Genomic DNA, 21,706 nt, shown 5'->3' with positions numbered 1-21,706 from the left:
GCACTGACCTAGGAAGCACTCTATGTGGTATTTCTAAGAATTATTTACTTGCTCCATTTATGCATCTCTGATGCTGTAACCAGCTTCACTGTGGTCTCACAAAAATAAGTGTCAAGAATAATTTTTTCAAGCAAACCCCCAGTAGCTGGATATAGCAGTATTTATCTCTGGCACACTATCTACCAGCAGTTATAGAACAGACACAGGATTTTGCTTGTGATTTAAAGTGTCAGCACAAAGCACTGGATCTAGGTGCATAGGAAGCATATTGTGCAGGCTACCAGATTTAGATCAATAGGGAGGAAATCTAGGTTCGATAACTAACTGCCATATTGTCCTGATGAACAACCCAATTAATCTCACATTCTTTTTTCACCTCTTTCCTAAGTTTTTAGGGCATAAACTCTCTGTTAGTGTTTCTCCATGTCCTGATTAATGCATCCCTGATAAAAATGACTGTACCATGGGTGATACATTACTATTAATAAAGCTTTAAGACCTGTAATGTTTCTTACCTTCTGCCAGAGCAAGATGAGAAAAGAGTTACACAATATAAAACAGCAAAGAACTTTAATATGAAAGCAGATGCAAAATTAGATTCATCTTGACAGCAGAGAGTAATGGAAAAATTGTTTATTGGTTTTACTGCCTCTATAGATTCACCAATTCTGGATACTTGTAACACTTAGCTCCTGAATTTATATTGTTACTCCTCTAGGCTAAAAATCCTGCCTCTTTTGAAGCCATTTGCAAAAAAATCATTTATTTTAATGGAATGTGCCCAAATGTCATGAATATTTTTTTTACCCTCTTCATGTGTTTTTCACTACAAGAGTGCCTTCTCAAGGATTCCAGAATCTAGATAGAAATGTAGCAATTACAGTTTTGTTCAGCTGATTCTTTCTCCACCACATTAACTGTCTGTGATGAAAAGAGCTGAACTGTTCTTACAGTCTGCCAGACAACTGTAATTAAGCAGTAATTGGCTCCAAAATCTTCCAGTCCAGTTCCAGAGGAAGATATTCCCATAAGGCAATATCAAAAATGTATATATTAATTTTTAACCAGTAGATACGCAGGTACATGTCCTTGTTGCCCTATGCTGGAAAAATCTAATACTTTTTCTGGTTTCTTCAGAATATTTCTTTACTCCTACATCAGTAAGCCATGAAAAAGTATGCATCTCAGTCAAGACATTCCTGCCCTTCAACTGGGAGCATGCCAAGCCTCTTCAGAGCTCTCAGTTGTTCAACAGAGGACCTAAACCTGGAGGTTTCATGTTTTGCTCTGCAAACAAGATGCCTTTCTGCATTTGGTTATTGCGTTCTGCATTTAAAGATCCTTGGAGAAGTGTTTCAAGGCACTCTGAGAATTAGTTTTCTGCTTCATTTTCCAGTGAAGGCCTAATTAGGATCCTAAAATAGAAGTCTGTCCCTTTTCTAGGAATGTAACTGTCTCAACGCTAAACAGCCCCTGAACAGGCTAGAAGGTTATGCACAGGGATCAATTACTTTTTCTGTTTCTTATTGCTAAGTAGGATAATTCTCCAGATCTGAGTCTCATATGGTCCTTCAGACTTGATCAAATAACCACACTGAATCTAATTTCCCAAAACGACACTGCACTTCCAGTATCATGGAAAAGAAATAAATCAAGTCATATAGCATCTGCTTTACTGAACAAGAGATGTAGGACCATCCCTTGTAATGGAGCCCAAGTTATAACAGCCTTATTTTCTTATTCCATTCTCAGAATCTGTAGTTCTGGAATGAAGACAAATTTTATGAGCCCTAAACTTAGGTTTTGTAAGACATGCTTACGCCCAGCAATTTGAATCTCAGTTTCCATAGGGAATGATACAACTATGAGAAATTAAAGCTCCTTCTTAGGCCTAGCCTGTACAATGTATAACTCTTTTTCAGTTGTGTCTGATTCTCTATCTTTTTCTTGTTATTTGTTTTAACTGGGAAATATCTTTTGACATTTTTTTTCTTTGTTTCTCTATGCTGTTCATGTTTTCACATTTCACAAAATAGGCCAGAAAATATCAACACCATTTATTTAGATTTATCTCAGTATTTAGTTCCAATGATTTGACTTATGCTACAAATTTTACATATGCTGCCAAAAGCAATATATCGTATATCCACATATGAGACAAGAAAAGCTTCAGAATACGCTAAAGGACATTTATGCATTTTATTTAGATTTGTTTTGCTGTGCTAAAAAGTTATCAGTTCTTATTCGTGACCAAACTTCAAATTCCATTCTGTTGCTTTTCTCACGGCTTTAGAGAACAATGTAGAAATAATCTCTCATTTGTAAGTAACAATGGTATATCTTTCCCTGTCTGACAGAACCTTTCACTTCTCCTTCTCAAAGGCATTTAGATTTATAGCTCAATGTATTTCCATGAAGCCCACTCTGGCCCATGAACAGCAGAGCTCTAGTGGTTAAGTACCATCTCCATATCATGAACCGATGCTCTTAAGGAGCCCTTTGGGAAGCAGAATAAAGGAGATGGTGATGTCACTGATGTGACAGTGGGGTTTTGGAACATAGAGAAGACGGGAGCCTGTGATTGAATGCCAAAGAACCTCTTGGATGAGGCACATTGCCCTCAGTGTGTTAACAGGGAGGAAATATTTATTTCCATGGACTGCATCCCTCTCACTCACAGCAGCTTCATACATCTCATTCCCTTAATTGGTTCTGATTTTCACCACTATACTTTGTGAATCAGGTCCTATTTATGGTAATGTCAGTTTTATAAATATTTATGCAGCTAAACAACTTTGTTCTTATATTTGTGATACTTTCTCCTGAGAGTAAGTGTTGCTAATAGTGGAGAAAGCAAAAACCTTTTTTAAAGGATGAAAGCAAAAACCTTTGTTAAAGTATAAATGTATTACTATATAAAATATAAATAATGTGTACAATGTTTAGTTTCCAGTTCCTAACCTGCTCCTCCTTGACTTTTATGCTCTTTGCCATTTCTGCAAGCTGACAGGATTCTGTAGGAGCTGAAATTCCTTGGTGCTTTTCATCATAGTTAGCACTAAGCAAATATTGACCTGTCTGCCTTTACCACTGCACATCTCTGAAGGAAACGAAGAACTACCACTTTGAAAAATACTGAAATAGCATGAGTTAGGACACACTTTCAGGCTGAGTGTCTTTCATGCAGATGTGTGTCTCAGGAATAAAAAACTTGCAGTGTTCTTACTTCATGATTAAAATGAAAATCTGATTTGGTGTCAGTATCCTCATCCAGCTGGCTGACAAATGAGAAAACAGATCAGCATTTAGATAGAATATAGTTGTTTTGTTCTTTGTTTGTTTTTTTTTACCCTGACACACTGAGGTTGCTTCATAAATAACTTGTGCTAAATTCAGGCTTTCTCATTGTCAGATATGGCTATACAATATTAGTAATTATGATGGAGCAAGCTTGCTAACCTTAAGCAGAAGGTTGTTAGAACACTTTCCTCCTTAGTGAATCTTCTGCTTTTTGAGGGTACAGGGAGCTTGTAGGTAAAGCAAAAGCACCAGCAGAGCTTCTAAATTCTAACTCCCTCATGTAAGAAAAACAAAATTACCCCCCCCCCCCATGGTATTAATGTAGGGAATTGACATATACTTGACTATTGCTGTTGGGGACTGGTGATGTCCTTCATTCTGCTGAAGTCAATTGCTTGAACTGTTCTAAGGGAGTGCACCTGAGAGACCAGAACTTGCCAGCAAGGAGCTATTCCTCCTCTCACCTAGAGTATCAGTTAATTTCAAGGGACATGATCAAGAACACTCACACAGGAATGTGTGAAAGGCATCTCACACAGAAGCAGTGCTCTCCTAAATACAGCTTCTCCCAAGAGGCTCAGTATTCTGTCTTTGCCAAAGTGTTTACAGCAAGCTACACTGCTCAGTATCTGAAGCATGGGTTCTGCTACATTTAGTTTAATTATAGCTCCTGCCAATTTGTGAATGCAGGATTGCAAAATGCTCTCCTGCAGTGACAAGTAAGGCCAGAAACAGTAAGTACGTTTCAGGGACTCATCCATAAAGTTTGATGTTCCAAGCTTTGGAGTGACCGTTTAAGTTCAAATCTTCAGTCATGTTGTTAGCTGTTGTTTTACTGCCAGTGCTAATAATAAGAAACTAAAAATTACACTAGTTAGTGGGATCTTTGCTAAACAAAGAACAGCACTGATTAAAAGTGTTGCTGGCACTTTTCCCACTGAATAGTGGAAGCAGCCAATGTGTTGATTGTTATTTACTGTGTGAAGCCGCTCATGCTGGGTGTGAGCTAGTTCCTATATTTCTGCTTGTTTTCCTCTGAAACTGCCAATAGCAAGTAGAAGGTGGGAAGAGGCTTTTGTTCATTAGAGTATCTTCCAGTGGAGGCTCAAAATTGTGTACATCTTTGCTGTGCCGTTTGGAAACATTATCGTAATTCTCCTACGTACTAAATAGAAGAAAGAAGCTTTGTATTTTACGTGGTAGGACAAGGCTTAGAAGGAGGTTTTACACATATTTCACTAGTGGATGTCAATGGAGACTTATGTTACCAAATCCACTCGCTTCCACAATGTTCCTAGAAATACAGACTGCCACCAATAAGCTATAAAATGACTCCACAGCTCCTGTGGTAGAAATCATAATGCAACAACCTGAGATGTCGCCTTTGTGAGCCTTTAACTGAAGTAATTCCACTGCAGTTTAGATCAGGGAGGAAATATCAAAAGGAAGGATGTCCCTTTAGACCCAGCAATTAGTGCATTCCATTTGGGAATGCCTCCTATGTTCTAGGTCCTCCTTCAAAAGCTGCTTATGCTTTACACTTGTAACTATAAATAGGCAAATTCAAAGGAAGGCTTTAGAGTACAAAGACTGAAATAACCATCCCTAACCGTTTAACAAAAAAACACTTTCCTTTCGCATTACTCTCTCTGTCTTTCATCCCATACAGCTTCTACAAAGAAAATATTTCTTCACCTCTATTTCTAGCTTTCAAGGCTCCCAAGTATATTCAAGTATATAAGACTACAGTATGTTATGTTCTAATCTATAAGGCTGAATTCTGCGATAATTGAGAACAAAATAGTAAGCTGTTTCAGGAAGAAATTTTGGCCCTCTTGAAGTCATCAAATAAATCTGGTCTGAGATACACCTTTGGTCAACATATTTCATCATTCATCACTGTTTGATTACAGCATCTTTCTATATGTAAACTAAGAACTGTTTCAATAAAGATGCTGTGAAAGCTTCTTCTTTTTTATAACCCACTCCTGAGAAAGCTAAAATGAGAAACCCATCTTTTACTCATCTCTCCCAGTGCAGCCTGCCTCTGCTCATCTTCCCATCTCTGAACATTTCTCAGTAATTAACAGCAGCTCCTTCAACAGCTTTGCAGAAGAAAGGCAGGTAAGGTCTGGACTTGTTCTATTATATCACTGGCCTGGCCAGACCCCAAAATGATAGGTGTAAAGATAGAATAATACCAGTTGTCATCCTTTATGAGTAGTTTGAGACACTATCCTGCCAATCACCCTTCCAGTCCTTTGACAAACTGGCTTTTATAGTAGGGAAACAGCAAAGCTCAAGAGGAACACAGAGGTGGGGGAATAATATAATTGCCTGATCAAAAGAGCTGAAGCAGCTATCTCTTCTGTAGTCATTGCGATTTTCTCTTACATGCACTGATTTCCTAAGAACCCTCAAAGCTCCCATTTAATGTGTTGAGGCTTTGAATGATATGTCTAGACAAAGGAAATTGAATGTTTGTTATTCATCTAGTTTCAAAAAGAGGTGTTAAAAAGTAGGAGCCCAAATACTGACAATACAGAATTCTAGAAGTTGCTAGTTCAAAGAAGCTCTTCAGAGAAATGACTGTCTGTAATACATTACAAAGACACAGGGTTGTTTCACTTTTTCTCTTTTAATTCATAGGAGAAATAACCCCTTGAAACTTTACCAATATCTAATGGACAATACTTATAGTTCAGTCTGTGAATTCTTTGTCCTCTTGGGGGGAATCTAACTGTGGCAGAAAAACAGCTGCTCTCCTCTTCCCATATCTTCTGTTATTTCTTGTTTTAGAATTATTTAGAGCAAAGGAAAAGAAAAAAAAAGCAGCATAAATATGTTTGGCATCTTTTTTTCTTAATCTGTATTAACGAGTAAAGAAAAAGATCTTTTGAACTACCTAACTATTCCCAAGTTAGTTTTCCCAGTCTTAATTTCTAGTGCTTTGCTCAGCCACATTTCAAATATTTCAAGAGGGAGGGTTTCTCTGACTTAGTGTTTCTGAGGATGCTTCAAAGGCTAGTGCATGGCATCTTCTTTAAGCACATATTTTCATGTATTTTTCAGACTACATTTGGTTAACTTTTATGACATCAAAACCTTCTTTCCCCCAGAAACCTAATTTTGTTTATATTATCTACCTTGAAGTCCTGCTAAAATAATTTTGCTTCTATTAGCTGCTCCTGTTTTTTCCCCTGCTCTTCATGTTTTTCCTACATTGACCAATAATGTGATCTGAACTCCAGCAGTGCCACACATTCCCTTTTCTGATATGTGTTCTGCCTTTTTATAGAAAAAATAAAACCAAAACAAAGAGCCCAGTATCAAAAATGAGCCCTGAATTCTAAGAGTACTTTCGGGACAAAAAGTTAATCACACTCATAATCACTTAAAAATAAAAAGGCAATGAAATCTATTCCTGATGAATATTATCAAAGATAAGTAGATTTATACTTCCTACAAGAAATTAGTTACAAAATTACAAATTTATTTGTTTAATTTACAATAAATTGCAAACATTTCTTCTCAGCATGCAGCTCTAAAGCTGGTCAAAACTTGATCTTAGCCCTTTTGGTATTTGGTAAATACATTAAAAATGGTAACATAGTAAATACATTAAAAATGTGTTTACCAAATACCAACATATTTTTAAAGGTATTCCAAGCAAACTCAGTACAATACTGATGAATTAATGTGCTGAATTATATAAATTTATTAAATCAAATAAATTAAATCATTACATTCCTTAGGGGAAAATTTCAAGCAAGATTCAATGATGAGAGAGAAGAGGCTGTTGCTATGCTCCCAGATCCATCAGCAGAGAGGCTGAAGATGTGATCAGGTCCTGCAGACAGTTAACTTTGTTCCTCAGTAATTTCAAAAGATTACTTGCATATTTATAGCTGAGCTGGGGGTGTCAAGTGTTCAAGGACTTGCTTTTGCTCCTCTTGTCTTGCAGATACCACTCATGCTGGAGATAGAGTCATGTTTACAGAACTGACGTCAAACATGGCTGAAAGTTGTTTGAAGTACAGCATGGTTTAACAAATACTTACCCAAAGGCAGGTCTTTATAGCAGAAACAATTTTTTTCTTTTCTTCCCCTCGCCATTTGCCCTCATCACCCCCCCCAACCCCCCCCCCGGCTTCCTCTGGGAGAAGCATCTGCCTATGAATGTTCTTTTCCTCATTTCTTTTTTGGTCTTAGTCTGAAAACTAGGCAGAAATAACTTGAACCATGTTAAATCAGCTGAGATCATACTGTTTTATCTTCAGTGGAGGTAAAACTGTAGTGAATGAGAAATTCTAGCCCCTACTTTCTTTCCTGTAACATCCTTATATTGTTTTGTTTTCATACATAATACAACAGAACTTGATTTTGATTATTGATCCTGCCCCTCTACTCTGCTCTCATGAGACCTCACTTGGAGTATTGTGTGCAGTTCTGGTGTCATCAACATAAAAAGGACATGGAACCGTTAGAACAAGTCCAGGGGAGGGCCATGAGGATGATCGGGGGGCTGAAGCACCTCCCATATGAAGACAGGTTGAGAAAGCTGGGGCTGGTCAGCCTGCTTGGAGACCTCATAGCAGCCTTCCAGTATCTGAAGGGGGCCTACAGGGATGCTGGGGAGGGACTCTTCATTAGGGACTGTAGTGATAGGACAAGGGGTAACGGGTTAAAACTTAAACAGGGGAAGTTTAGATTGGATATAAGGAAGAAATTATTTTCTGTAAGGGTGGTGAGGCATTGAAATGGGTTACCCAGGGAGACTGTGAATGCTCCATCCCTGGTGGTGTTCAAGGCCAGGTTGGACAGAGCCTTGGGTGGCATAGTTTAGTGTGAGGTGTCCCTGCCCATGGCAGGGAGGTTGGAACTTGATGGTCTTAAGGTCCTTTCTAGCCCTAACTATTCTATGATTCTATGTATTCCCAGTAGGCACACACACATAGAGCACATGTATACATAAAATATATATACCTGTATACATAGCCAGCCGCACAATTCAGAGGTGCACAGAACAGTCACATAAACAAAGGCAGCATCAACAGCCTCCTCTGAGACTGAGCAGGATGGAGGTCCACAAATGAGTATACGTACATATATATACACACATAAATACTGTGCATAAGAGCCCTTAAGGCTGTATCCACACTGCAGTTGCTGGTACAGGCCATCTCATGTGCACACACACATCTGGACAGGTCTCCCTGGGTCGCAGGAGCCAACCCCACCATGATGTCAGAGGTCCACTCACATCCTGAGTCCCAGGTCACATCACCTGCTCACCAGCTCATCCAGCTTGCTTTTTTCTAGCACTCATACCTCTGCACATGCTCCAGTTGTTGCACCACGGATACATGGGCCCTCCTACCCATGTTCTGACGTCAGCTCCTGCACACACTCATGCACACACAGAATAGAGAGCCAAAGCTCTCTGGGGAATTGTTGGAACGGAGCTTAAGAACATAGGACAGACTGCCTTGGTCAGGCACAGGGCATGGCCAGACAAGCAAACTGACCAGCTAACCATGTACATGTGGATAGGACTTTTTATCCCCTTACCCCTCTATTTTCCTACACTTGTTCCTCCCCAGATCACCTAAATCCCTCACTTTCCCCACCTCTTCTTTGCTACTAAACGCCCCATAATAAGACCTGTGCAATCCCAAAATGCTCTTCCACTGCATGCTGAAGCAGCAGCCCTCTTCAGTCTAAGCATTTACTCATCTTGGTGCCCTGATGCTGGGGCTGAGGCTTTCCTGGGACAGCACCAGGAAGCGTCAGGACACTGTTTCCCTTCCTCTCTGTCCTTAATATTGGTTCCTGCTTACCTTTGTACCTCTGTGCTCCTCTGGGCTTGTGGAGCAGGGCCTTTGATGGTCTGGTGGTTCCTCAGATGTCCTGGAAGCAGCTACGGCAGGGCGTTAGTTGGGCTCCCCAAGCTGCCATTGTCTATTTGCGCTCCTCTGTGGGTGCACAGACAAGCTTTTACCACATAACCTAACAAAAACCAGCATTCAGCCAGGAGCAGCATGCTTATAAAATATAAACAGTTTTATTAAGTATAAATAAAATATAAACAAGTTTAGTCTAGAAGTATATTAGCTTGTATTTTTGTTTTCTACTCTGATTGAAGTATATTCACTGGCCTGCAGACATGACTAAATCATTTTATACCATGTCAGCTGGATATTAGCTAAATTTATGCCATAAGGCATAATAAAACTCTAAAAAGCCAATTTCTGCATTGGCCCTAGAGGAAAAAAGGCTCAGCAGCCACTGCACTCTCTTCTTCCTGTGTCTGCAAGCTGTAAGATTTTTAGACAAATTTAGGGTATAAACTTCTAACTAGCATTTTTTTCATGTCCTATGTCAGGACATTACCCGCTACCATTAATTATTTGCGATAAAACACATTTTGATTAATAGCATACATACCGACTCATATCATCTTCTAATAGTTTGTTTTTTTAATGTCCAAATAAGTAATTATTCGATATTGCATCTGCTTGCCAAATTAGCATCACCCCTTTCTTGTGGCCCAGAAGTGTAGCGGTTGCTGAAAGAGCATTGGGTTTTCCTGTTTGCCATGAGAATTTACCATATCGGTGTACGATGTTGCTATCACTTACACTCCCTTGTGCTGGAAATCCTGAATTTCACCTCATTTTTTGCCAGGAAAGGGTTCTCTCTCTGCATCCTTTCACTTCTGTTACAGAAACAGCACAACGCAAGATCTGACACAAAGCGAAAATGCAGAATATTAGGAAAGAGAATTCTTTCATGCTTTTCACAAAAGGTGCCAGTTTTTAAAAGTGAGCTGGAAATTTGCATCTATCTGATAACTTCTTGGTTTGATCTTGCATTGTTATGTATTAAAAATTGAGTAATATTTGGTGATAGCCTGATAAAGGGTTACTTGTGATGGAGTTTCTGAAAGGAAAGATTAGGATCTGGAAAATATTTTGAGATGTGGGGATTCAGAGAGGGGTTGTTAAAATGGTTTCTTCAAAAAACTAGGAAACAGACTATGTGAAATAGGGCTTGGTGCTCTATTGCAAAGGGAAAAGAGAAAAGACAGGCGGAAATAAAGCATCAACCAGAGGAACTAAGAATAAGCTCTGGGGAGAGCTCTCCTTGCAGAGTGGAGGGAAATGAGTGTAGAAATGACCAGGAACAAGATCCATCATTCAGCACAACCAAGACAAGGGGATTAGCAAATCTGGGAAAAAGAGCTTGGGCCACCCTGTGTTGGAAGCAAACTGGGATATTATATTAAACAGCAGGTACTCAAAGGAGGTATTTAAAACAGGCTGTTGTGAATTTGCAGCTGTAGGAAGGAAAGTTAATTTCTTCAGAAATCTTGACAATGAAATTGCTATCACTATGCTATTGTTGCTCTTTGGCTTTTATGTCACTTTCTGGTTTGGGGTTTATTTTGCAACTGTAATTTTTTTTCAGTATAACTTCACCACCCCTCATCAGCCCATTATTCCAATTAAACATGACATATGACCCAGCAGCTTAATCTTAGGAGCACTTAGATTCATATTTGTCATTTCAACAAACTCAAACCATTTTTATTAATGTGACAGTCCTTGTTTAAGGGAACTTTTTCTGTTCGTCTCTGATCCTCCCACCCTCACCCTTCTGCTTTTGTAGCTACTTACCTTCCTGGTTCCCATCAGCCTATGGCTACAGAGCTGTTACTTAAGCAGTAACACTGAGAAACAAAATACTGTTATCTGAAGCAAACTGGCTAAACCTAGAGATGATACTGAGGGTCAGAGATCTATATTTAGGTTTTGAAAGCGGCAGTTGGTAAGATTTATAAGTCTTGTTTTGGATCAAGTGTCATATCTGTACAAAAAATATCTGCTTGGATCAGCAACTGCAGTAAAATGCCTGATCAGTGCTGTTCTTGGCAAAAGTCTTCAGGTGGATGTCATGTGAATGTCATAGAATCATAGAATAGTTAGTGTTGGAAATGACCTTAAGATCGTCTAGTTCCAACCCCCCTCCCATGTCAATGTGTCAGCTTCAGTGTAAGAGCAAAAAGGGGTCCTTTCAGTGTGAGATTTATCTGGTGTTTCTGCTTCTTCCAAGGCATGAGATCATGTTAGGCATGTTTCACCTGAGTCTTTATCTTTACTATCATTGGAGGGGCTGCTAGTACCTGTTTCTTATGTCTGCTACTTTTGACACGTTTTATTTTGGAGGAGGGTCAAAATAGGAGTAATCTGTGAACTGGGTATCACTGGGCTTGTTCCAGATAATTTGTATAGTGCTTAAATACTTTAGAAACTGGATTTTCAGATCACCTTAATTTCCTTGCAATTAAATTTTCTATAAGCTTAGAAAAACCACTGTACATTTCAAGCATAAACTTTGCTGATATAATACATTCCTGTAGCCACACTAAAAAAATGCTTCTATCTGATAACACGTTGACTAATGGTTTGCTGAAAATTTCACTGAGTAATTTTATTACAAAGCCACTGATATTTTGTCATGGGAGGGTAACATAGGCTAAATGCACATCAATGTGCACTGATTAAACACCAAATACATGTGGTTTTTTTCTGAATAAAGTTAGATGTTTGGTCCAAAACCACTAGCAGATGAATTAATTTGTATTGCGACCCATGTGAATTGCACAAATATAATTTGGTTCAGTTTTCTGCAAATATAAAAATCATAAGAATATCTGCATTTCAATCACATACATCACAATGAAGATTAAATACAGTGAACTTCAATCAACCTTAGGTATGTAGCTTTGAAAGTAGGAGGTGCGCGAAAGCGCATAATCCTTAAAAGCATTGAAGACTGAAAAAATCACAAGCTTAAGAACCTATTGTCTCAAGTCCCTAACTCGCACTCTTCTTCCTGGTCAGTATGTTCCTGTTCATAATGGCAAATTATCAAAATCCACTTGTCAAAGCCTCTCCTCTCATCCCGTAGAAAAGCTGTGCCATGTACATAGACAACTTTCCAAGGCTCTTGGCTGTGTTTCCAAGGCGGCACATACTTACACTGAAATTAAGAGTTGTCTGAAGCATCACTACACTTCAGGTTACCAAGAAGAGCTCAAAAAGTTTTCCTGTTGTCTAATGTGAGCTCACAAACTTCAGACTGTGGCCACAAAACTTTGTTAAATTGTCTTTCTCTACTAAGAGTTTCATTCCTTAATCTGTCACTGCCTTTCCCATGGGCTGCTACTAGCTCAGCCCTTAACGATGGCCTAAACTAAAGAAGCTGAGCTCTCTCTCTCTTGGTCCTCATTATCTATGCGTTCTCATCTCTAGTAGTCTTCATGGCCTTCTGCTGAACCCTCTACAGTTCTTCCACATCCTTGGAGGGGCCCCAAGACTGTCCCAAGTAGAGAGAGAGAACACCTTCCTCATCCTGCTGGCCCTGGACCAATAGGTGATTTATATTATTTGTAGTGAGAATTCTTTGATGGCTTATATGCTGTTTGACATCAGCTATAACCCCACAGAGCTGCCATTCAGCAAGGACGAAGGATGATTTGTTCCCAGGCACAGAACATTGCAATCCTTGTTGAGCTTTGTGAGGTGCCTATTGGCCCAGAATTCATTATTAATTTGACTTACTCATGTTATTAGATCAGGCGGTTTGATAAATTTTCATGCTGCTTTGATCAAATCCCTATTATACGCAGATGAAAAATTAGGCACTGGACTGGACTATGAAAAGCCATTGTGAGTTTAGGTTGTGGGAATTTTGGTAGAATTAGCTTGAAAATATCTGCATGCTATTTCAAAATTACATATGTGTTCTTCCATCAAGTTTTGTGTTGATGGAACATTTAAATTTTCGGTCAAAATAGAAGTCCATGCAAAAAGAGAAAATATCAGTTAGAAATAATGAAATCAATGGAAATGAACATAGATCTAAAATGAAGCAGAGTGAAAACTGACAGCAGATAAAGCATGGGATGAAGAACCTGTCATCAACAATAAGTACATTGTAAATTGCCAAAGCTCTTAATACAGCTTTATCCATCATACAACATTGTTATACAGACAAAAGTCTGAGCTTTGAGTTTGTTTCTTCATTCTCTTTCCTACAATTCACTATTTCTCCTTTTTTTGTCTTTTGTGGTTTGTCGTTTGCCTAAAAAGGGTGTTGATTAGGTGGTAAAGAAGAATCCACTCACTGCAGTATTCTTAGGGATATTGCAAAAAAGAGAGCTTAGACAGCATGAAGCTTGTAAGTAATTTACAGGTTTGGAGTGGTTCATAAGGCCATGGGCTGGAGGTGTAATATCCCAGCAGTAGAATTGCAGGCAAGAAAGATCAAAAGGCAGAATCATATTTATTATTCTCTGTCTCTTCTTTTTGTCAGTTTGTATTCTTTTTAAAGGAGGGAGCACTGGACTCAGGAAAAAGAGTTCAAGATGAAATTTCCCTTCTTTTTATTCTCCAGAAGGAAAATATAATACATTATTAATGCAATTTTAAAAGACTGTCAAACAGAAATTTTCTGTAACAAAATAAATTATATACAGCTGGAGGAAAAAAGAATGTACAAAACGGTTTAAATAAGGCTCACATTGTTCTTTCAAACAATTTAATTATTTTCCTCTCTTTTATATGAGTTTAATGAAAGGTTAGAAAGTTTTTTTTTCATTATAGTGGGTAGAATGGACAAAGTCAGCAATAACTTGACATAAAGCCATGGAGCATACTTTACAATTGCAGTATTAAATCTCTTTCATGGAACTAGAGAAATATCCTGATAAACACAATAAAGCCAGATTTATGAGTCATGAGAAGAGCATTCTTGGAGGTAAATGATGCTGTCTCTCTCTCTCTCTCTCTCTTTATATATATATATATATTTAGACTTATTATTTAAGAGCAGAAGTGTTCACTGTCTTGTAGTCTCAGAGGAAAGATCAAGTTAAAGAAAGATTTTAACTGATATTTCTGATAAGGGTAATTGGCCAGCATCACATATTTTTAATGAATGTCCTTAAGATACCACTACTACAGACCTCCAAGAATGGAAAAGATATGGAGTTAGTGGCAACGATGTCATAAAGAGCAGAGGAAAATACAGAGGGTCAACCTAGGGAAATTCAAGAGGTCATTCCTGCCTCTACTTAATACATAATTCTGTGAAAGAAGGTTGCCTTTTCAAGCAACATTTCTTTCAAACAGTGACAGAAAAAAGTATTACCTTTAAATGATGTATGTATATCATGTATTTCTCTAAAATTAGGCTGCTAACTCATTTTTAACTAACAAAGAATAAATCAGGCAATTTTTTCCAGAGTACCCTTAATTCCCCTCTAGTATCACAACATTTAAATGCAGTCGGGAAATGGGACTCTGATTCTTCACAGCTTCAGACTAGGGACTGGCACAGCTGGAGTTGGTGGCATTTCCTGTAAAAAAGGGAATTGTACTCTATGCAAAATGAGCATATTTTTAATATCTTTCTCATCCAAAGAAAAGGTAGAAAAGTTGCTGTACACATTAATAAGCCACAGAGTTAGATGAATGTAGGAGCACATTTTGTCATTCATTACTTGATAAGCTTCACAATTAAAAAAAAAAAAAGAAAGAAAGAAAGAAAAAAAGAAAAAACCCCAGGAAATTTTGAATTGTAGAAATTAAAATATATAGAGGGACTTTGTTTTGGTTTTCTTTTTTAGTTCACTCAAAATGTGCTTAGCTTTTTGTCTGAAAAGATACTGCATATGGAACAGAAAGAAGCCACAGCATTTTTTTCTAGATTTTAAAATGCTGTATTGTCCTTTCACACTCCCACCCATCTTGGGGAGAAGGCTGCCCTTTATTCTTCCTGGGGTAAGTCGGGGAATGATGCAGACTACATACCAATGTGTGCTTGGAATTTATGAAATTCTTTTGTCTAATTTTCTACATTGAATAACATTTTATCAATGAGTACCTGAACACTTCTCTGATGTTTTCTTTACTGTGCTTCAAACACAAGTAAAACCACTGCTCTTGTTATATAACACCAGAAGGCTTCACATAAAAAGACAAGCTAGTAAACGTGCTGGGAACCACAAAAATGGTATACCATCTGATTACAGTCTTTTGGGGAAGTAGAGAGAGATGTTTTAGAATGTCCTCACAACCAAATACATGACAGGCAGGGAGATACCGCCTCACCTAATGGATTGCTCCTTTCCTGATGAAGGGTAGAGATGCTAGATTAATTTTCCTGTTACCCCCATTCCGTGAAGGCTTTGGTTTGAAAGGCAGTGTGGCCCAGCTGTCAGTATACAGAGACCTGTGCTCTAAGTCTAATCAGTGACAGGCTCTGTGACCAGGAACAAATTTCATATATCTGTCTCTATGACATCTGTTTTACGTCTGTACTGATCAAACAGAATTGTTTCTTACTCCATGCTTGCATGTGCTTAGTTATGGTGAAGAGCTAATTTTGGCTGAGGATAAGTGACATAAATCAAAATAATCAGATATGATCTGATATGCATTTTTCAGGCAGTGCATTCATCTCTCAGCAAGATTACACTGTTTCTTAGCAGAAGCTGTCATAACTACGAATATCTCAGTGTTCCTTATTTGAGCTAATAGAGATATCATCTGCTCTCACAGGAAAATCCGTTGTTACACTGGTAAAAGATCTTACACTGTTCTTTAACTTCATTTAAAGCTATTTCCTTTTTCCAGTTTAGGACTAGGAGTACATAAATTTGAGCCATCACTCCACATAGCATAGCAACAGACAAAACTAGGTATATAAATCTTAGTACTGAATTTGGCCTTTTTTTAATTGACCTTTGTTTCTAGAAATACTTTCCCTTTAAAGAGCTTGAGAGGCTTTTTTCACCCTCTGTGTTAAAGGAATAAATACAAAAGGGAATTAAGTGCATTCCCCAAAGCCATCTGCTCAGTCTGACAAATTCAAGACTAGAAGTTGTCTGTCTGGCCTTTCATGTTTATGACTTAAGTAAACAAAATGACTTAGTAAACAAAATAGTATTCCTTCTGCTTTTCCTACATTTTTACATAAGTAATTTTTTTAAACTCACTGATCTAACCCTCTTTTCTTTCCCTTTACTTTCTTTTTCTTTGTAATAACTCTGCAGTGACACTTTGTGCTTATTCTTTATTACATATTGCAGCTTAAGAAAAATATGTAAAGAAGCAGAAGGATCTGCAAGGTTTGAATAGAATCTTCTGTTGCAGGGTCTTTCGAATTCATTGAGTATAACTGTTCAGGTATAATATGACTGCATGCTCTATCAGTAATACCTAACTGCAAATGCAGCTCACATTCCTGCTTGGTTTCTGTACCACACAAATGCTGCTGGCAGCTGCATGAGCAACAACCCATGTCCCACAGCGACACCAATAGCTCCAGGCACTGCAGCAGGGTGGTTGCTGCTCACATCTAACGCAGGTCTCAACGCTGAAGTTGAGTTATATGACACAGAAGAAATATTTGTTCCATGGGAACTCTTTAGGAAGATGCTTCAAAGTGATAAACATTTAATGCATTATTTGGTTGAGAATGCAAAATCAGACATGTCAAACCCCCAGTTACATTCATGTTCTGTACTCTCATGAACACATAATTTGACTGGACCAGATTGGATGCTATTCAGTTCTTGTCTTTCACTTTTTTTCAGGAATGTCCCAGTGGTGTTGTCAATGAAGAAACCTTCAAAGAGATTTACTCTCAGTTCTTTCCACAGGGAGGTGAGTGCATGTAATTAGTACTACCGTGAACAAAGAGCTTTGTTTGTTAATACCTAAGTCTGACAAAATACCCATTGCTCAAATTGACAAGATTGTTGTCTCAAGCTCTATCTGAACTCAAGGGATAATTTCTTGATGGATAGACACATTTTAAAGTATATATTTCTGAATGAAATGCAATGATACCTACAATAAGTCAGTCTTCTATTACGAAGCTACTAGCTGTGTTTGGGTACCTTTGAAAACCAGGTTTCTCCAAGTAGATTCTTTTTAAACTTTCTACACAGCCTTTCTCATTCTGTTTTATTCCACAAAACCGTTCACAGTAGGAATGAAAACTGTAGGAGGCACTACAGGTACCCTCTAATATTAATGGCAGAACCCCTTTGACTTCTATGTGATTTTTCTACTTATATGAGGCTTTTTTTTCTTCTTTTTTTTTTTCTTTTTTTGCTAACCTTAATTTCAGTTAATCAACTTCTAGGAGTTTCATTACTTTCTCTTTATTACCTTTTAATGCAATGAAGATAATACAAAAATGTGTAACACTTTTTTTGTCCGGAACCTTGGATTTTCTTTCAATTTGAATTGTTTTCCTCTCTTCCCTTTCTCTTGCTTTTATTATTCAATACTCCCTCTTCATATTCTCCTACAGCACTTCAGTGCTGCCTCTTCATCTTCTCCCACAGCTCTTGAGATTTGCATGTTTCCCTGGGACTGTTCATAGCTCTTTCTGTTCATTTGTATTTTAAAAACCCACACACTTAATTGCTACGGACAGAACATGTACCAATTATTTTTATTTTGAATGAAGACTTAGAAGGTAAAGAGTAGCATTCAATATGGATTACCATCACTGAAATCCTTACTAAGTAGGCACACTCAATAGGGAAGAACAAAAGGCTAAAAGAGTTGACCTGCCTACTGATTATTTCTGTATCTAAGCTTTTAAACCAAGCTAACAATTACAGCTTCAGATATTATATTTTTTAGTTACCTGGCTAATGAAAATAATTGTTTGCATGTGATTACACCTTTACTACAATTTAATAATATTTTCTATTGTAACACTCAAAATTGTTTATGGGCAGAGAAGGCACATCTTTTCTAAAAGTAGAGCTAAAATTATTGTGAGAATAAATGTAATCTTAAAAGCCTAATCTTCTTTATTAGTCTAGACCTAATTGTTACAGAAAGAATATTAATATAGTGGAAGTTGATATATACTCAATTCTTAGTTTCTGCCCCTTTTCCTGGTGCTTATGCTCACCCTTCCACTGCTCCTCTGGGCCTTTAGGGCAGTGGCATCATGTGGAGGAGAAGGTGGGGACTGCAGTGGGCTGTTGGCATCTGGAGTCCTTTAGCAGGAGGAATAGGATGTTCATATTGGTGCTTTCAACTTCCTCACTTAGGATTCGCTTGGGGTCATTTCTACATGCTTGCTAACATGTTTTTAAGCCTTTATATTTCTCCATTTGTTTGCAGCTCAACATTACACCCAAGTCTGACTATAGGTGGTGACTTTTACACGCGTTAGATACTATTTCTTTGCATTGCAAACCTAAAACCAGTTTTGTCCAGCTCCATACCCACATTTCTTTAACTGACTTTGCGTGAGTTGTTTGTAGCTGTGGGGTCCCTAGTGCCAGTCTTTGCCCTGAGCCCTCCCATCACACGCCTGCCCTCCTCTGTGCTAAATCCCATCTCTCAGCTGCTCAAGGTCTGTGTTGGTGTATGGGACAAAAAGTTCTTCTCTCCACTGCATCATTATGTTAGTCATGAATGACTGCTTCTACATAGAATAACTGCCTGTTACTGCTCACATGTGTAAACCTGTAGTTGCACCACAGAACTAAAATCAATGAGCCTAAGAAACCTGATCAATCTGGGAGATTGTTGTCACAGCTAACCTACAGGAAACATGGCTGCAAGCTGACGAGCCTTTGTCTTGGGGCAAGCACCCTATAAAGCTTGTGGCTTCTTATTAGCAATGGCAATACACGGTTACACGGCCCATTGGAGTTTCAGCAATACCATTACTCTCTTTGCAACATGGGAGCTACACTTTCCTTAAAATAAAACAAAAAAGGGAAAAATAAAAACCTGTTTCTTCCTGCTTCATTTAACTTCAGTAAAATACAGTGAAAAGTTAGAATTTTAGCAGGGTAGAAAAGTACCAAATACAGATAATTCACTCATCAATAATATGCTGTTCTGTGCTCATAATAGCATTTTTAGATTTCATAATACAGCGTTTTCAGAGATCTCAATGAAGAGCACTTAGAAGTGATGATCAAAAGTTGTCCCCTTCTTCTCCCCCTCCTCCATGGCCTCCACACAAGGGCATGCAGCCTTGGTGGTATGTAGAGGCAGCACAAACAAATGTGAAAACCTAATGTAGTTTTCCTCAAAATTTCAGTAAAAATATTCAGTGCAAACAGCAGAAGAGCTGAGTCTTCTTGGAAGAGTAACAGCTCACATCGGTAATCCTTTAATTTCTGTGCATCCATGAAGACTGGGTCTGTTTTGTGTAGGTTTTATGCTGTTTTGTAGGTGTCTATGTTGACTTTGCCATTTTCTGAGAGGTATGGGAGCCAAAGGCTATACTTTGTTCCTCACAGTAGCCAAGGTATATTCAAAACCCAATTAACTTCTGTATTTGCATCAAAACAGGATGAGATCATCATATTTAAGGGTCTAGTTAAGCAGCCAGACTGGATACCAAATGCCTATGTAATGCCAAACCAGATACAATACGATATGTCATTGTAACAACTCATATCTGAGCAAACAGAATGATGTTGTGTAAGATTTTAAGCTTCAGGGTGACCAAGCAGTCACCAAAAAGTAATTTTCCAATGACAACCAGCAAATCACTTCATCAAGCAACTTTCAAGACTACCTAGGACAAAGTACAGGAGGAATAGAAAAAGAACAAGAACAACAAAGGAGATTACACTGTAGATAAGAATCCACACACTGACTAATTATTGCACTCCTCCTTCATGTTATGAACAGAACAGATTATGTTCAGGGTTTGATAAGACCTAGTCTTGGAAGTATAATGGCTACCATTTTTTCTCCAATGTTTAAAATGGTTTAATGGTGTATTTCAAAGGAAATCTGATTTAATATCTGTTCCTGTCTCAACCTGTCAAAATATCAATTTAGCCTACCAGTTATGATATCACATCCCTGCAAAGAAGACATATTTTATTTAAAAAGTTAAGCTTTTGTTTAACATGATTAATGTGCAAGATTTAGTGGTGTGGGGGCAGAAGGGAATCACATTAAGTGGCTCTAATTAAAGACTAGTGTACATCATACTGCTGTGGTTTTGGAGGTAAAATTTCAGACCAGAATTGCCTGAACAAACCCTGAAAAATATTTCTTTTTATATTTAAAAAAGGTGTTACTAGAAAGAAAAGATTCTTCAACTGGGGATTTCTTTTCATCTACCGTCATACAAAAAAGGACGTATATTATATTATGTATGGGCAACAAACAGTAAAAAATTTTTTTGGTAACCTATGTGTTTTCTGTAAATATACAGAAAATAATTAGGAATAGTCCACATGTTTCTAAGAAATAAATACCAAGAGACTGGGAAGCTATTTAAAATTCAGTTTAAAGTAATTATGCCACTGTAATATGCATTTTCCCTGAGGGTGGTTTGCATAGTATATTTTGTTGCACAACAGAAGTCTCAGTAGATATAGAAAATATAACTATTAAAATCCTAAATATAAATTGAAGTCAACAAATTTTCTTTTTTTCTGTTAAAGTAGGAATTTATCTCCTAGGCCATGCTTAAGCAATTACACTTATAACAGAACACATGAACGGATGGATGGATGGATGGATGGATGGATGGATGGATGAATGAATGAATGAATGAATGAATGAATGAATGAATGGTCTCAATAGCTCCATAATGTTTTGGTTTTGGCGTTTGGGTTTTTTTTTAATTCTCTGAAAATGTATTAACATACACAAGGTTTAAAGGTATCAGAGTTTTTTCTTGTTGTAGTTATTTCACATTATATTAAATTAATAAATTAAAGTAAGACCAGAAACATTACTTACTAATATGAATTCTGAATCTGTGAAGTACAGAGTTTTCAGGTTTGGTATATTTCGTTCCTTGGTGTCGAGGTGGCATTTCAGGTGAGTGACCCAAGACTATCACTCAGTTTAATTCAAAACAATATTTTGGGGTGTGACAAATAAAAGTTTTCAGGATTAATATGAAAGTTAAAATGGCTTAGTGCCAAGAAATCAGCAAAAGCTGATGATGTGAAAGGTTTCGTCCCACAAGGGGGACTCAGATTTCATAACACTCTCCCTTTACTTAAAGATTGTGAGGTCATTGTTAATTAAACTAAAACTAATGTAGATACACAAAGTAGAAGGAGGAAAGTAATAACTGTTAAAAGTAAACAATACCTCAGCCTACATTAATTTGCATAGGTTTTAAGGGAGGGAAAAGACACTGAGGAAAGATGACTTCCCAAAACCCCAGCAGCTCACAGCAGTGCAGCCTCTGGAGTTCTCTCTTTGCTAGGTATCTCCTGGAGCAGGTTGTGCCTGTTGGAAGGAAATTCAAAGCTAGATCTCTACAAAAACTTAGGGGTTTGACAAATTTATATTCATGTTGTCTTGTGTTTCTA

The 21,706-nt window shown here is 37.8% G+C and overlaps 2 protein-coding genes across 11 annotated transcripts in view; one reads left to right on the top strand and one right to left on the bottom strand.

Annotated features, from left to right (window-relative positions):
• Window positions 1–21,706, bottom strand: part of PACRGL (parkin coregulated like) — a 64,592-nt gene that overhangs the window by 11,106 nt on the left and 31,780 nt on the right. The window lies entirely within an intron of this gene.
• Window positions 1–21,706, top strand: part of KCNIP4 (potassium voltage-gated channel interacting protein 4) — a 432,794-nt gene that overhangs the window by 393,353 nt on the left and 17,735 nt on the right. For all 10 annotated transcript variants that reach the window (XM_061379853.1, XM_061379846.1, XM_061379848.1 and 7 more), the window contains one exon: window positions 16,967–17,036. In XM_061379853.1, coding sequence (XP_061235837.1) covers window positions 16,967–17,036 — 70 coding nt within the window. The remainder of the gene's footprint in view (window positions 1–16,966; window positions 17,037–21,706) is intronic.

Source organism: Neopsephotus bourkii, unplaced genomic scaffold, assembly GCF_033783945.1.
Source record: "Neopsephotus bourkii isolate Nb327-2 ecotype Australia unplaced genomic scaffold, CSIRO-AGI_Nbou_v1 NB_1780, whole genome shotgun sequence".
NCBI classification, from domain to species: domain Eukaryota; kingdom Metazoa; phylum Chordata; class Aves; order Psittaciformes; family Psittacidae; genus Neopsephotus; species Neopsephotus bourkii.
This window is presented reverse-complemented; position numbering and strand designations above follow the sequence as displayed.